This window comes from Zonotrichia albicollis, chromosome 2, assembly GCF_047830755.1.
Source record: "Zonotrichia albicollis isolate bZonAlb1 chromosome 2, bZonAlb1.hap1, whole genome shotgun sequence".
NCBI lineage: Eukaryota > Metazoa > Chordata > Aves > Passeriformes > Passerellidae > Zonotrichia > Zonotrichia albicollis.
In genome coordinates, this window is record NC_133820.1 from 42,789,828 (window position 1) to 42,804,564 (window position 14,737).

The window sequence follows — 14,737 nt, forward strand, 5'->3', positions numbered from 1 at the left end:
AAGGATTAAGAAAGAGGGACACGGGGAGAGGGGCGGGCGGAGTGGCGCGGGTCCCGCCCCTTCGGGGCCGCCCCGCCAGACCGCGGCCCCGCCGGAGCCGCCGCCAGGTCCCGCCCCCGGCCCCGCCCGCCCCGACACCGGAGCTGCCGCCCCGCCCCGCCCGCTCGGCCGGGCCCGGCTGCCCGCGCGCGGGGGGCGTGTCGGGCGCGGCGGTGGCGGTGCGGGGGCTCCGGTGCGGCGGCAGCAGCGGCAGCGCGGGTCCCGCCGGCGGGCGGGGGGCAGCGGAGCGGAGCGGGGCAGAGCCGCGGCGGCTGCAGGTGAGGCGGGGCCCGGGGCGCGGGCGGCCGCGGCGGGGAGAGTTCCCCGGGGCCGGCGCGGGATGGAAGTTGACAGCGGCGGCGGAGCAGCCATTGTCTGGCCGGCCCGGCCCCGGGCAGCTCCCCCGCGCAGCTCCGCTCGCTCCCCCGGGCAGCCGCCGCCCGGCTCCGGGCATCCTGCGGCGCATCCTGCCTCCCGCCGCGGCGGGGCTGCGGGCTCGGCACGGGCGGGCAGGGCGCCCGCACGCCGTGTCGGATGAACTTTGCTGCCGGAGTTGCCGGCGGCCTGGGTGGCTGCAGCCGCGCCGTCCCCTTCCATCCTGCCCTCCTTCCATCCTCCCTTGCCTCGCTCTTTCCCGCCGCCGGCCGGGCGAGGCGCCTGGCGGGGAAGGGCGGGCTGGGCAGAGAGGGGTGGGGACCAGGTGGTGCCAGGGTCCTGCAGTGCTGGAGCGTCGCACCCACTGCTGCTTCCAGAGCATCCCAGAGCAGTCGGCTTGTCCCGGCAGTTCCACACCTCTGCTTGTGTGGCTTGGAAACTGTTGTAGAGACATATAGTAGATATAGTAGCAGCAGCGAGTGTGCTGTAGTACGGGATGCTAGCTTTGCTCCTCCAAACCTGTGGAGTAAACCCGTGTAAATCTTACGTGTTTCCTAACTTAGTTTCTCAAGGATGAAGTGACAAAACCGCTTAGGAAAGTTAGAAAATGTTATGCAGGCAGCAGTCATGTCCCCGGGGAATGGATGGGATGAGCAAGTCAAACTTTTCAACCTCCTACCTAGTGCTTAGTGATTGGAGTATTGTTTGGCTTGACTTTTTTCTGCCCTTGTGCTTGAGAAGGGTCAGGAACTTGTAAATGGGCCGCCTGTGGTGTTCTCGGTGTGTGCTGGGACCAGCAAGTGTGGGTTAGGCTCTGGAGTGGTCCATGTTCTCATGCTTGTACTGCTGCCTGAGCCAGTTTTCTCCCTTCTCCTTCCCGTCACTTTTGCTGTGTGGTCATTCCTGCCATGGTGGTAAAAAGCTTTTGTGTCCTTCTGTGTCTGCCTTTCAGGGATGCAGTTCTAGCTATTGTTCAAAGGTTAATTTACAGTAGTGGCCACGTTGTTAACTGTGTGTTGGTTTTCCTTTTTTGGTTTGTTTGTTTGGAAAATCTATGGTTTAATAATTTTTAGGAGGTTATCCATCTCACGGAGCAGCTAGCTGAGTCAAGTGATGTGATAGCCCAGTGATCACTAGGTTTTTGTAAGAGGAAAGTGCTTGGGGATGCAGTTGGAGGACGAGAGAATGTGTAATTCTCCTGTTTTGTGTGGAAATGGCCTGTGTTTGGATCGGATTACACTAACATGGAGCTGCATCCCTAGATGAACTTGCTTGGGGAAATGCTGTGCCTTTTCACTTTTGTGTTTGGAAAGAGTTTTGCTGGATAACTCTCCTTGCTGTAAGTGAAATTCTTACTGCCCTTCTGCAAATCAAAGCGTATGCTTCTCTGTCCACGCCTCCAAAAGGCCTTCTGCCTACAGAGACACCAAAATTTTTCTATGCCTCATGCCAGAGGTGTTTCAGTAAGATTCTGTTTATGCTAGGATTTTAATGAGATCTAGATCAATATGGAACTCTCAAAAATGCTGGAAATCTTAGGAATCGGTGGTGCTGCTTCCTGTGGAAACACAGATTGATTGGTGGAGCGGAGCACCAAGGCAGAAGCCTGGGTTCTCGTGCTGAAGCTGTTGAGGACAAGGGTATTTGCTGTAGCTAAGGGGAACATCAGTTACATCCTTACCTCTCTCATGGGCACTTGTGGCATCACAAGTAAGGTAGTTCAATTCTGTGATGTGACAGAAAATAGGGTTTTAGGGTATCTTTCCTGCAGCTACCAAGTTGATCTAATGAGCACCAGAAGCAAGGTGAAGGAGGAGGATCTGCATTGGGATGTTGAGGTGGGCAAGGGAGCATAAATAAAGGCATCTGAGCTACTGGAGAACTTGGTGTAATGTGTTCATGTGCATTTTAACCCCACTCAAAGTACTTTATTTATCCACCACAGTTTCATTCTTTCAAAAAGTCTGTATTGTTTCCCTTCTCAGTGTTTATTTTCAGGCCTCATTTAATTTTTCCTCTCTGGGGAAGATCTTTAAGGCAGTTGCTTCTGCAAAAGCTTTTGTATTCTGGGTAGGTTTATTGACAGGCTGTTTCTAGCTGAAATAGAGTTGTGCCTGAAGACAGTAGTGGCCAGTTAGGAGGAGGCATGTCTCAGCTGAGGAGAAGGTGGCCACTGCTGAGGCAGTGCAGGAAGCCTGTTTTCATCAGCAGGGAGATGCCTGGGCAGGGCTTGAGGGCAGAAGTGAAGATGATTTTGGAAGACCAGACTGGAGCAGCAGCGCTCTGCTTGCCAGTTAAAGAATATTTCAGATTTTAAGCAGCAGGTTTGAAGCAGCAGTTCCCTGATTTAGCCACCCATCCTCTGCAGAGTTAATGCTGTTGTCGTACTCTAAAGTCATCTGCTGCTCTTAGTACCATGTCAGAATTTAAAAAGTTGTCTAGCTGAGAGTATTGTTGTGCCTCCTTTTCTGCTGCACAGGTCTATTTGCTTATACACCAGGAAAATGTTTGGTGAAGTTTGTAAAGCTCAGAATCTGGATTTTAAAAGGGCTAGATAAAGGGGCTGTGCTGCTGCTCTGGCTTCTGGAAGCTCATTTACAGGGGTCTCATTTAGAGGTCTCAGATATGCTACAGAGGAATGAGCTGGTACTTTGGAAACAAATAGGCTGTCTCAGTGAAAAGACTTATCAGAAGGTGTTTTTTTCGTGGAGTTCTAAAAACTCAGGTTGGTTTTCTTTTTTTCCAATGGAATTCTTTTGTATAATCACTTTTCTCTCCCTTTTCTGACTCTAGCCCCTCCTGCTGCTACTCCCTGCGTAGCTCATGTTTCTTGCTGCAGGAAACTCCCTGATCATCTCAATGTGCTACTCTTCTGCCAAGCACTCTCTTCAGTCTCACTTCTCTTCCTCTTAGCTGATGAAAGCCTTCTCCAGTCTTTTCTCAGTCCTGCAACTCATCTTTCTGCTGCTGGAAGGTCTCCCTGGTTCTGCATGACCTCTTCAGCAGCTTTTGTCTCACAAGTGTTGCCAGTGAACACTTTATCCACTCTGCTTCTGACTCTGTTCGTCCTGAAAGGAACTTGCCACCACAGATACCAGATTCTAATCTAATATTCAAGTTAAGATGTGTTGGGAGCAACAAGTAGCTGGAAAGTTCATGTGATGAGAAGAAGAAAGAGTCAAGGGCTGGGGGCTAAACTGGGAGAAAGAGGGACTCAGTTGGTATCAGTAGGGCATTGGAGCTGAGGGACTGGAGGAAGAGAGGATCAGAAATTGCCAAAGTGCATTGCTAGACTGGAAGCACAGTTCAGTTTGCCTCGGTTTGCTAGTCTCTACTAACAGGAGAGGCGGTCAGGTCTGTAACCAGAATTGTTTTAATGAGCTGCAGCTGCTTCGTCATTCCAGTATCTTTTTAAGAGTTCAGGATACTGTAGCTTGCAACTATAGCATGGCAATAAAAGTATGAAAATATGCACATTATGTTTCTGGTGGTAATAAAAGATTTAAACTGTGAGTAAGATTTCTGGGTGATTTTAGAATCCCAGCTTCCCTGGTCCCTAACATGTAGCTAGGATGGGCAGGGAGACTGGTATTGAGATATTCTAGTACAAAAGCTGTGTAAAGTAATGAAGTACAGTTTGGTTCTTTCTGCAGCCTGACTTAGTTTCCAGTTCTTTCAGTGTAGATCTGGAGTCCATCTCAGCCTGAGCTCCTGGGATCCTGTCGCCATGGAGACTGAAAGTGAGCAGAACTCAAACTCCACCAGCGGGAGCTCCAGTTCTGGAGGAAGCACCCGGCCTCAGATCTCGCAGATGTCTCTCTATGAGCGGCAGGCAGTACAGGTGAGACATCCCAGGCTGTGCTCTGGGATGGCACTCCATCACTGGAAGGTGGTGGTGAGCCCTTGTGTTCCTCTGCATTGTTGTGTGTCAAGGTGGGACTGTGCTTAGAGGACTGTCATCTTTTCAGATTTAGAAATTCTTATACTAGACGTAATGTTTAGTTCTTGTAGCCTGAGGCTTCTTGTTTTATAGGTTACTCCTTTGGTGTCCAGCCTCCTGGATTTAATCTGTACTGTTCAGATTGAATCTGTACTTATTCAATAGATAGGTTTTAGCCTGCTGTTCTAGAGCAAATCAGTTTGCCATCCCAGTTTCTCTATGCTCTCCATACACAAACTACACAGGAACATTTGTCTGCCTGTGTGAGCATGCACATCCTCAGATTCCTGAAGTTTATTAAAGTCTTGCAAAGTGTGATTCCCACTGTCCTGGAATACACCTGTGATTCAGTGTGTCACCAAATCTGTAACTGTACTATGGATTTGGGTGTGCTGATCTGGTGCCTGCTTTTTCATGTGCTCTAGGGGTGTTCTCATGGTTGGCTTACTTTGTCATTGCTCTCTTCAATCACATTTCAATGGCATGCAGTTTTTGACAATTGTGTTTTCTTCTTTATCTAGGCTCTGCAGGCACTCCAGAGACAGCCCAATGCAGCCCAGTACTTCCATCAGTTTATGCTCCAGCAGCAGTTTAACAGTGCCCAACTTCACAGCCTGGCTGCTGTCCAGCAGGTGAGTTGCCAAGAGGCAGAAGGAGAGGAGTTGGATCATTCTCTGGGGAAGATCCAGAGGTTCTGTTTTTATACAGTGCCTTGTGCACCGAGTCATCCCGATCCCTGATGAGACAGAGTCCCTAAACACATTGTTTAGAGTTAATACAAACAGCCAGTCAACTGGAAGCCTGAAGCAAAGATTAATTAATTTTTTTGGCTACAGAGCAGGGGAAGATAAAATTTGACATCACCATCATGGAACTTGCACTTCAGAGGCCTATTACTACCCCCTGCACCTTCTTTAACTAAAAGATGGGTGGTTAAATCAGCAGTGGATGCAGTAGTGCTTAAAAACTGTATTAGAGGGATCAGTGGCTAGTTGCTTCTCTGAGAATAAACGTTTGTGTTTGCATGAGGTTTCAGGCAGCATTCTCTGAAATTTCTGTCTTGGAACTTAGTAGCCATGTTTTCTTTACCAGCAGGAGGGTAAACCAGTCTAACCAGGAGGCTGTGTCTAATTGAGACATACACAGATCAATATAAATCAATATATTTTATGATACATAAATGTTGAGTGTTTTTTTTTCCTTTATCAACTTTGCTCACCTACTAGACTTAATCATTAGCTCAAAATGGATTATGTGTGACATAAATACATTCTTTTTGTAACAATACCTCAGTAGCTGTACTCCTTGGCAGTTAGTCCAGGATGTCATTGTTCTCAAAATCCCTGACTGCAGTCTTGTACTATAGAAGAAATAGAATCCTCTCGTCAGTTTTGCACAAATCTTAGTTACAAAACTAACTAAACTCATGCAGGGGAATCCCCCTGGCATCAGAGAGGGGGAAATAAGTCTTATCAATATTTATATTCTTCCACAAACCATATGCTCTCTAATCTGAATTTTGTTACTTGGAGTGCTATCATTGCTTTGCTACTAAACTGCCTAATTAGCCCAACAAATTGCTAATATTGCAGGGAATGTCTGGGTGCTAACAGTGGATTCCAGCATTGGGGTGAGGGTTGCAGTGTGTACTATGACAGGCTGGGCAAGAGTAGTGCATGTACCCATGGGTGGAAGGACTGGAGGTCATGCACTCTGAGGGTGAGGGACTGGGTGTTCTGACAGAGCCTAATTATTGGGCTGGATTGAAAGGTTTGTTCAGGCCCTCATTTCTCTGCCAATCTCTCCTGCAGGCTACAATTGCAGCCAGTAGACAGGCCAGCTCGCCCAACACTAGCACCTCACAACAGACCACCACCACCCAGGCCTCTGTAAGTAAAACTGCTCCCTCACACACATATCACAGCCTCCCTCCCCCTCCCCACCTTGTTCTGTCTCCTCCTTGTCTTTTAGGATGCACACAGCCTTTAAGAACCCTGGGAATCAAGGTGCAGACAGCTTTGAGGATTTGGGGTGCTGTTGTTATTGGTGGGGCTTGAGGATACCAGATGAGGTTTTTAGGTGGGAGAGGCCTCTTAGCTGAAAAGGTAGACATAGATCTCTGTTTGCTGAGGCTTTGGGGATACATTGTCATGGATTAGAAAAGGATCAGGACTTGTAAGAAGGAGGAGTCGTGAGCAGCGTCTTAGGCAGAGCAGTAGTTTGTTGAATGAGAGGATGTCTGATTTTGTAGTGAGTGTTGAGGAGCTTGGATTTGCTCAGAGAGTAGATAGATGAATTGGTAGAGAAGGTTTTGTGGGATTTTTACCTTTACTTGGGAGGCTGGAGAAAATGATGTATTTTTTTGGATCTCTTATTGCAGTTGCATGCTAACAGTGATTCTCAAGCTCAGCATACAAATGAGGTCAGTATCCAGGGCTGTGGCTAATATAGATTGTGCAGCCTGTAGGACAAGCCCTCTAAGACAAGAACTTTCTTCTTCTTGGTCCCCTGTGGGATACAGGAAAAAACTGTATAATGTCTGTTCTGACTGTTCCCCACTAAGCATATTTGTACTTATTTCTTGGCCTCCATCTCTTCATATGTGATTTGAAGCTTTTTTCTCTTCCAAGATCAACCTTGCCACCACGTCAGCTGCTCAGCTGATCAGTCGGTCGCAGAGCGTGAGCTCCCCGAGCGCCACCACGCTGACGCAGTCTGTGCTCCTCGGGAATACCACCTCACCTCCTCTCAACCAGTCACAGGCACAGATGTACCTGCGGGTAAGAGATGGGCAGCACATGTGTCCTGACTGAGCCCCACTTAGCAGCCTCTGCAGAGTTTCACTGCTTGGGATTACCAGCACCTACAGACTAACCTTGCTTTAAGGCTGTTGCAGTATATTTTAAAATTGCATGGGGAAGGTCTCATTCCTGAAACCACAAGCTTGATTCTGGGCTCAGCCTTTGAAATAGATGAGCTGTGTATTGTGTGGCTCGGGTGAGAATATTAACAACTCTGTGTGCCTCTGCTCTGCAGATGTTAAAGGTTCCATAGCACTTCTCACTAGAGTGTAAATGTGAAATACATGTCCTAGACTTGAATGTAGCTCACAGAAATAAAGCTACTCTTCTGGTTCAATGCTGGAACAGATACACGATAAATTACTCTTCTACTGCTTGCTGAGCTCAGGGATGTAAGTCAGAATTCAAGTCAGCCTAGACAAATAAATCAATGTGAACAAATGTCATCCTTTTAATTGCTTTGAAGTGCAGCTAGGTAGAAAGCATTAGGCTTGACTGTGGGGTCAAGTCTGGGGTTTGGGTACCTACTTCTTGTTTTCCAGTTGACTTCAGTTACAGATTGTAATCCCCTACTTTCCAAGCAGTCTAATCTTGGATGTATGTTTTTTATCACTGCTGTTCAACCAGTTCTAGATAACACAGCCTTGGGCAGTCTGTGGGAGTTAGCCCAGGCCTATGTTAGATAGAGGAGTCCTTGTTTCCATAAGGAAACTGTTCCCAGTTTCCTGCTTTGGAGGGTTATGTTCAGTGTTACAGTGCAGGGAGGGCTGGTGGTTTTGCAATGAGTGATATTGCAGCCTAGTGTTCCTTGATGATCTGTTTGCTTGTGTTTTTTTTGTCTTCCTTTCTCTCTTCTGCCTCTGTTCCTTGCACTGCACACCACCTGATGCCAACAGCCGCAGCTGGGGAACCTGTTGCAGGTGAACCGGACCTTGGGCCGCAATGTGCCTCTCGCCTCCCAGCTCATCCTGATGCCCAATGGGGCTGTGGCTGCTGTCCAGCAGGAGGTACCACCCACTCAGTCTCCTGGGGTGCACGCAGACACAGACCAGGTCAGTGACTGTCCTCCTTTTTCCCTGCTTCTGCCACACCACGCTCTGCTCTTTTTTCTCAAGCTGTTCCTGTATAGCCCATTAGAACTCTTTTATCCCCAGCCCTTGTGCCTGTGCAGGCAGGAGATTTTGCCACCATGTTTTCATGTTTGCTGTCTGCCTTCAGAGATGAAATTAATTTCTGCTTAAAATTTCTTAGGTAAGCACAGGCTGGATCAATCCCCTCTTCACAGTTTCTTGGCTGTGATTGTGTGAAAAGAACTCTTGAGTTCTATGTACAGTTTTCAGTCACATTCTAATTAAGAGTCTTTGCCAGAGGTAGTATTCCTTCATCCAGTTGGTTCATAGTTGTAAAGATGCCAAAGAGTTGTCTGAAGCAATTTTTTTAAAGAAAAGTCAGCTGTGATCCAATTTGGAGATAACGTGGCATTTGGAGCAGAAGTAAATACAGAGGATGACAGCACCAAAATGCTGAGTGAAATTGGAAAGAGTGTGGGCCACGAGTAGATCCGTGGGCCTGCAGCAGGCAGGTGGCACAAAAATTGAAAATGAATGACTGGTCTTTAAAGGGGTAACTCAGTGCTTCTAGAGCTGTGCTGAACTACCCATGCCAGGGTGTGGCGGGCAGATCTGAAATCTGTCCCATGCCCTGGAGAAAGACTGTGTCCCCAGATCCTGTTCACAAAGGGCAGAAGAGAGTTCAGCATAATGTGCTTCCTGGGGAGGGCTGTGCTGAGCTCTGCCCTGTAGTGCCTGTGCCCTCCTCACACGAGATCTGAGGCACCAACTCAGCCTGCATCCCAGCAGAGTGTGTTGCTTTGTGTGCTCTGTCACACTTCTGGCAAGCACCGTGTATAAAGCACATGGGTTCTGTTTGGTGTGTGTGTCTCTAGGTGCAGAACTTGGCTGTGAGGAGCCAGCAGACCTCTGCCACTAATGCCCAGCTCCAAGGCTCTGCTCAGAAGACGGCCCTGCCAGGCAGCTCCCAGGCTTCGGGCTTACCGCAGGCTGCCAGCACGGGCCAGAGCATGGCCGTGGCCCAGGCCTCCTCCAGCGGGGCAGGCCAGTCCCTCAACCTGAGCCAGGCAGCAGCGGGCAGCAATGGTGTCTCCGGGGGCGTGGTGGCCACCGGTGGGAGCCAGCCCTCAATGGCACTGAGCCAGAGCTCCTCAGCAGGTGCCGCTGGCAGTTGCCAGAGGAAGGGCACCGGGGTGGTTCAGCCGCTGCCCGTGGCGGCTGCCCAGGCTGTGACTGTCAGCCAGGGCAGCCAGACAGAGACGGAGAACGCAGCTGCAAAGAAGGGTGACACAGACACTGGTGGACAGCAAACAGTGGGTATGAACCTCACCAGGACAGCTACACCAGCACCCAGCCAGACGCTGATCAGCTCAGGTAAAAAACTCAGCTGTTTCTTTCTCTTCAAAATCATTGGGCCTTCACAAGAAGGAAATTTGGAAGCCCGGTAGCAAAAGGTTTTCCAGCATGTCTCCCAGTTTTGGTCCTCCCAGAGACTTGTCTCAAGGGGTTATCCCTTTCTATTAGCACAAGAAGTCGATTTAATCCGTTATGTCCTCTGCAAGTAAGCTGTCAGTTATTTTGGAGTTTAATGTCTCAAAGCAGTGCAGTGGCTGCCTTATTTTTGTTGTTGTTGTTCCCAGCTGCACTGTTGCTAACTTCTGTGCTCTGTTTTTTCTTACTGTTTTTGTATAGCCACATATACGCAGATCCAGCCACACTCACTGATCCAGCAGCAGCAGCAGATCCATCTGCAGAAGCAGGTGGTGATCCAGCAGCAGATAGCCATTCACCAGCAGCAGTTCCAGCACCGCCAGTCCCAGCTCCTCCACACAGCCACCCATCTCCAACTGGCTCAACAGCAGCAACAGCAGCAAGCAGCATCTCTGACCCAGCAGCAGCAGCAAGCTCAGCCTCCACAGCAGCAGGCTCCCCCTCAAACCCAGCAGCAGGCACAGACCCTTGTGGTGCAGCCTATGTTGCAGTCCCAGCCACCGCATTTACAGCTCCAGCAGGACAGTCCATGCCAGCCAGCCACCAAGTCACCTGTTCCTATCCAGTCAAAATCTCTGGTCACCCCCATCAAACCCCCTCAGCTTGGGCCTGCCAAAATGTCAGCAGCACAGCAGCCTCCTCCACACATCCCGGTGCAGGTGGTGGGCACTCGGCAGCAGGGCTCGGGCCAAGCCCAGGCACTGGGCTTGGCTCAGATTGCTGCAGCGGTGCCGCCTTCCCGGGGAATGCCAGCTGTAGTCCAGCCTGTTTCCCAAACCCATGCTGCTTCCCCATCATCATCTTCAGCTCCAGCATCCTCACAGGAAGCTCCCCCTCTCACCACAGGGGTGAATTTGGCACAAGTTCAAGGCACGGCCCACATGGTGAAGAGCCCAGCTTCCTCTCCAGTTGTGGCTCAGATGCCAGCAGCATTCTACATGCAGTCTGTCCAGTTGCCAGTAAGTGATACCATTGAGAAGGAGAATAGCATATGGATTCTCTTTGTTCATTCCTAGGACACCAATCGCAGTCCAGGCCCAGGTCAGTGGGATGGGATGGGTAAGGGGTTTGGGGAAAGGGATGTGGAGACTTTTTTACCTCAAAAACATTAATTCCAATCCTACCCCTGGGGTTACTGACTACCAGCATTTCTCTTCCACATTATCATTCAAAGGCTTGCATGAAGTTAATAAGTGAGACTCAGAGCCTGCCCCAGATGGGGTGGGTATCCACATCAAATACTGAGTATCCCATTTAACAATGGGGTTTGGTTCACCTTGGCTGGCTGCTGGATGGCCACCAAGTTGCTGCTCCATCACTCTCCCTTGACAACACAACAGGAGGAGAAAAATACAGTGAAAAACTTGTGGGTTGAGATAAGGATGTGGAGATCACTTGCCAATGATCATCATAGGCAAAACAAACTCAGTTTATGGAAATTATTTATTTTACTGCCAGTTTAGTGTAGGATAATTGGAAGTAAGAACAAATGCAAAAAACACCTCCCTCCTTCTCCACAGGCTCAGCTTCATTCCTGACTCTTCTACCTCCTCCCCCTGAAAGGAGGAGGACAAGAAATGGGATCTGTGGTCAGCTCATAAGGTTTTGTCTCTCCCTCATGCTTTTTCCTTGCTTTAGCATGGGGGAATCCCTCCCATGGGATACAGTCTTTCACAAAGGATATAGTCCTTCATAAAGTCCTTCTCCAGTGCAGGTCTTTCCCAGAGGCTGCAGTTTTTCATTAGCTGCTCCAGTGTGGATATTTCTGGGTTACAGATCTCTTGGTGTCTGGTACCATCCACTGACTATGCCTCAGAGGATCCCCTAGCAACAGGCTATGCAGAGGAAAACTCAAATTCCATAGGCCTTGTCCATGCTGTTGTGAATTGTCCAGCTAGGGCCTACCTAAATCCCTGAGACAGCAGTACTTCTCCAGCTCAGATCATGGAATCATAAGTAATTGGAATTAAAAAGAACCCTCAAGATCACATAATTCTAACACCCCTGCCTTGGGCAGGGACACCTTTCAGTGGACTAGGTTGCTCCATCCAACCTTGCCTTGAACACCTTTTTAGCCAGTTGCTGAGACTCCTTCTAAACTCTGTCTGCTTCTTCAGGAAGGTGTCACAGGATTTGTCTTGATTTTTAGAGCAGGGGGTCAGTTCTGCTCCTGGTGAATGTGTGTCCCCTGCTCTTTCAACTCTTCATTGAAACTGATCTGATTTATCCAAAAAATCTGTTTGGAAACTGCTGGGTGGATGCCATTCCATTTCTTCCTGCAGTAATCCTTTGAGGTTCATACAGTGTCTTGGTTTTTGCCAGTGTACCAACATGACTTGGAACATCAGATCCTAGTCTGTGGCAGTGAGTCTCCTCAAGCTTTGTTCCTTGTTAGGCAAATGCTCCCAAGTATGTGGGATCTAGAGGCATCTCCAGAAGAAACCGGGCTGGAAATCCAGTATGATGGAGCAGAATTTTTGTGTTTTTTTTTTTTTTTGTTTGTTTGTTTGTTTTGTTTTTTGCTTTTTTTGTGTGTGTGTGGTTTTTTTGGGGTTTTTTTGGGGTTTTTTGTTTTGTCTATTTGTTTTTTGTTTGGTTTGGTTTTCTTTTTTTTGGGTTTTTTTTTTTTTTACTCTGGCTTGTTCTTTGCTTTGGAGCTTTTCTATCTGCTTATGTGTTCCTCTGTATTCATGCAGGGCAAATCTCAGACCTTGGCAGTAAAGCGCAAGGCAGAGTCAGAGGAAGAGAAGGAGGAGCCAGCCAGTGTCACCACACTTGTGCCTGCCAGGTCCTCTCCTGTAACAGACAACCTCAAAAGCATGGAGGAGAAGAGTGGCCTTGGAGGTGAGGCACAAAGGAGAGCTCTGCTTGTCTGTGCTAATGACCTGAAATGGGTAGAGCAAAGTTAGCTCATGCCTGTGCTGTTAACTTTCCAGATAATTCTGATCCTGCTGCCACTGCCACCCCAAATGCCACATCAAGTGAAGGAGTCTCAGCCACTCCCACCTCTGCTTCCACCCCAAACCTGGCACTGGTGTCACGTCAGATGGGAGACTCCAAACCTCCTCAAGCCATCGTCAAGCCCCAGATCCTCACACACATCATTGAAGGCTTTGTCATCCAGGAGGGAGCAGAGCCCTTTCCAGTAGGGATTTTTTTGTTGTGGGGGAAGGAGGTGTAGCACTTTCTTGGGAGGGTGGTGGGCTTCCATCTTTGCATAGGAGTATCTTTTCCCATATTCCAATTCAGCATTTTTAGCCTGAGACAGAGACAGTAAAGAGGAAGGGAAGGGAAGGTAGTGTTGTGAATGAAGCAAGACATTAAGAGGTGTTATTAAAGAGAAGGGGTTTGAAGGAGTAAAACAAGTGTTGCAGCAACTCTTACTCCAGTTGTCACCAAAGCAATAATTAATGCAGCAATTGTAAGGAGGCTCTCCTCTCTGTGAAAGATGCATTTTGAATAGGCAGCAAGTGAAGTTGTAGTAAAGAAGGGGAAATGGAGTTATGTGGAATTGGACATTATTCAAGGCAGATAGTGCTTGGAGATCTTTAAATGAACAACCAAGCCTGTGAGTCAGGAAGCTGTAATGACTTTTTTCAGCATCTCTCCTTCCCTGTTAGGCAGAGAGATTCTTCTGAATTGAATTTTGAGCTGCACATACCTTGGCAGAGGGTGGTGGACACAGGGAATCCTTTATTGGTGGATCCAACTCATTCTCTCCCTATCCAGGTGGGTTGTTCTCAGCTGCTGAAAGAATCTGAGAAACCAGTGCAGGGAGAAGCTCCTTCTGGTCAGAATGAAAACCTGTCCAGCAATTCTCTGGGAGAGGATAGTGCTTCCATGGGTGAGTTTCAAGACCAGGAGGACTAGCTAGTGTGTTACAGAAAGTTTCTGCTCTCTATTACTAACTTAATGTATTACGGACTTGTATCTCTTCCTGCCAGCTCCTTAGAGACTTGACCTATGGAACTAGGATCTCGCTTTTTTTGAGTCCCAGAAGACTCACAATGCTTTTTTGTTGTTGTTGTTGTGAATATAATCTACACATCCTGTGTCAGTAGTAAGCAGGAGATTCTGAACTGTACCTGTCTTTGATGACTGTAAGCTGTGAAGGATGTGTGGACAGAGCAGAGTGATGGAGATTTCCTCCACAGCCTTGTAGGATGTGAGGAATATGCTATTTTTTGTTTGTTCCATTAAGTGGTACTGACCAGGAGAAAAAAACTGCTCTGTACCATATCCATATCCTAATTAGTGGAGCTTGGGCTTCTCTTTTCCCAGTTGCTTCCCAAGCTAACTACTTACTAGATTCAGTAAAAAATAGTGCTTGGCATCTGTCTGCTCAGAAGAAGAGCAGTGGAATGGGGAATCATTGAGTGTGTGATGTTCTTCAGTTCAGATCACCAACTGGTGTGTTACTCTGTATCTCACTAGAGCTTGACAAGAAGGCAAACTTGTTGAAGTGTGAATATTGTGGGAAATATGCCCCAGCAAGCCAGTTCCGTGGCTCCAAGAGGTTTTGTTCCATGACCTGTGCTAAAAGGTAATAACAGCAAGATGTAATATTCCTTATCTGTGACTATATGTTTGCTGGAACCGGGCATGTGCCCTTCTCCAAGTAGTGTACCACCTTTCAGTACATTTGATCCTCCCTCTATGGCATGTACTGGCTACAGAGATCCTTTACCACTCTAAATGATTTGTAAATGCTTCTAGGTCTGAGAGGTGGATGTGATGCTCGGTATAAACAGGATTTCGGGCTTGCTCAGAAAATGAACTGTGAAGGGGGAAATTCTGGGGCTGTAAGGAACCTCTCTTCAGAGGAGTGTACATTTGACTGACTAAATAAATGCATACTGGTAGCTGTCTCATGCATTGGTACTAGACAAAGACACAAGGGAGCATTGGGGGAAAAAAACAGGGAAAAGTTAGACGAGTCGTACTCCCTCCTCTTGATAGCAGAGTGCTTGTTATGGGTCTTTTTTCCCTTAGGGGAATTACTTAATTGACCCTTCAGATGT

General features: G+C 48.2%; 1 protein-coding gene across 3 annotated transcripts in view; it reads left to right on the plus strand.

Moving 5' to 3' along the window:
- The window catches only part of PHC1 (polyhomeotic homolog 1), a 19,862-nt gene continuing 5,125 nt past the window's right edge, over positions 1-14,737 (plus strand). Inside the window, exons 1-13 of one of the 3 annotated variants that reach the window (XM_074534976.1) lie at positions 1-317; positions 4,094-4,255; positions 4,876-4,986; positions 6,166-6,243; positions 6,735-6,776; positions 6,985-7,134; positions 8,052-8,207; positions 9,101-9,599; positions 9,918-10,675; positions 12,413-12,560; positions 12,653-12,861; positions 13,446-13,560; positions 14,151-14,259. In XM_074534976.1, coding sequence (XP_074391077.1) covers positions 4,142-4,255; positions 4,876-4,986; positions 6,166-6,243; positions 6,735-6,776; positions 6,985-7,134; positions 8,052-8,207; positions 9,101-9,599; positions 9,918-10,675; positions 12,413-12,560; positions 12,653-12,861; positions 13,446-13,560; positions 14,151-14,259 — 2,489 coding nt within the window. In that variant the 5' untranslated portion in view covers positions 1-317; positions 4,094-4,141. The remainder of the gene's footprint in view (positions 318-4,093; positions 4,256-4,875; positions 4,987-6,165; positions 6,244-6,734; positions 6,777-6,984; positions 7,135-8,051; positions 8,208-9,100; positions 9,600-9,917; positions 10,676-12,412; positions 12,561-12,652; positions 12,862-13,445; positions 13,561-14,150; positions 14,260-14,737) is intronic. The other 2 variants (XM_074534977.1, XM_074534979.1) reach the window with 2 other exon arrangements.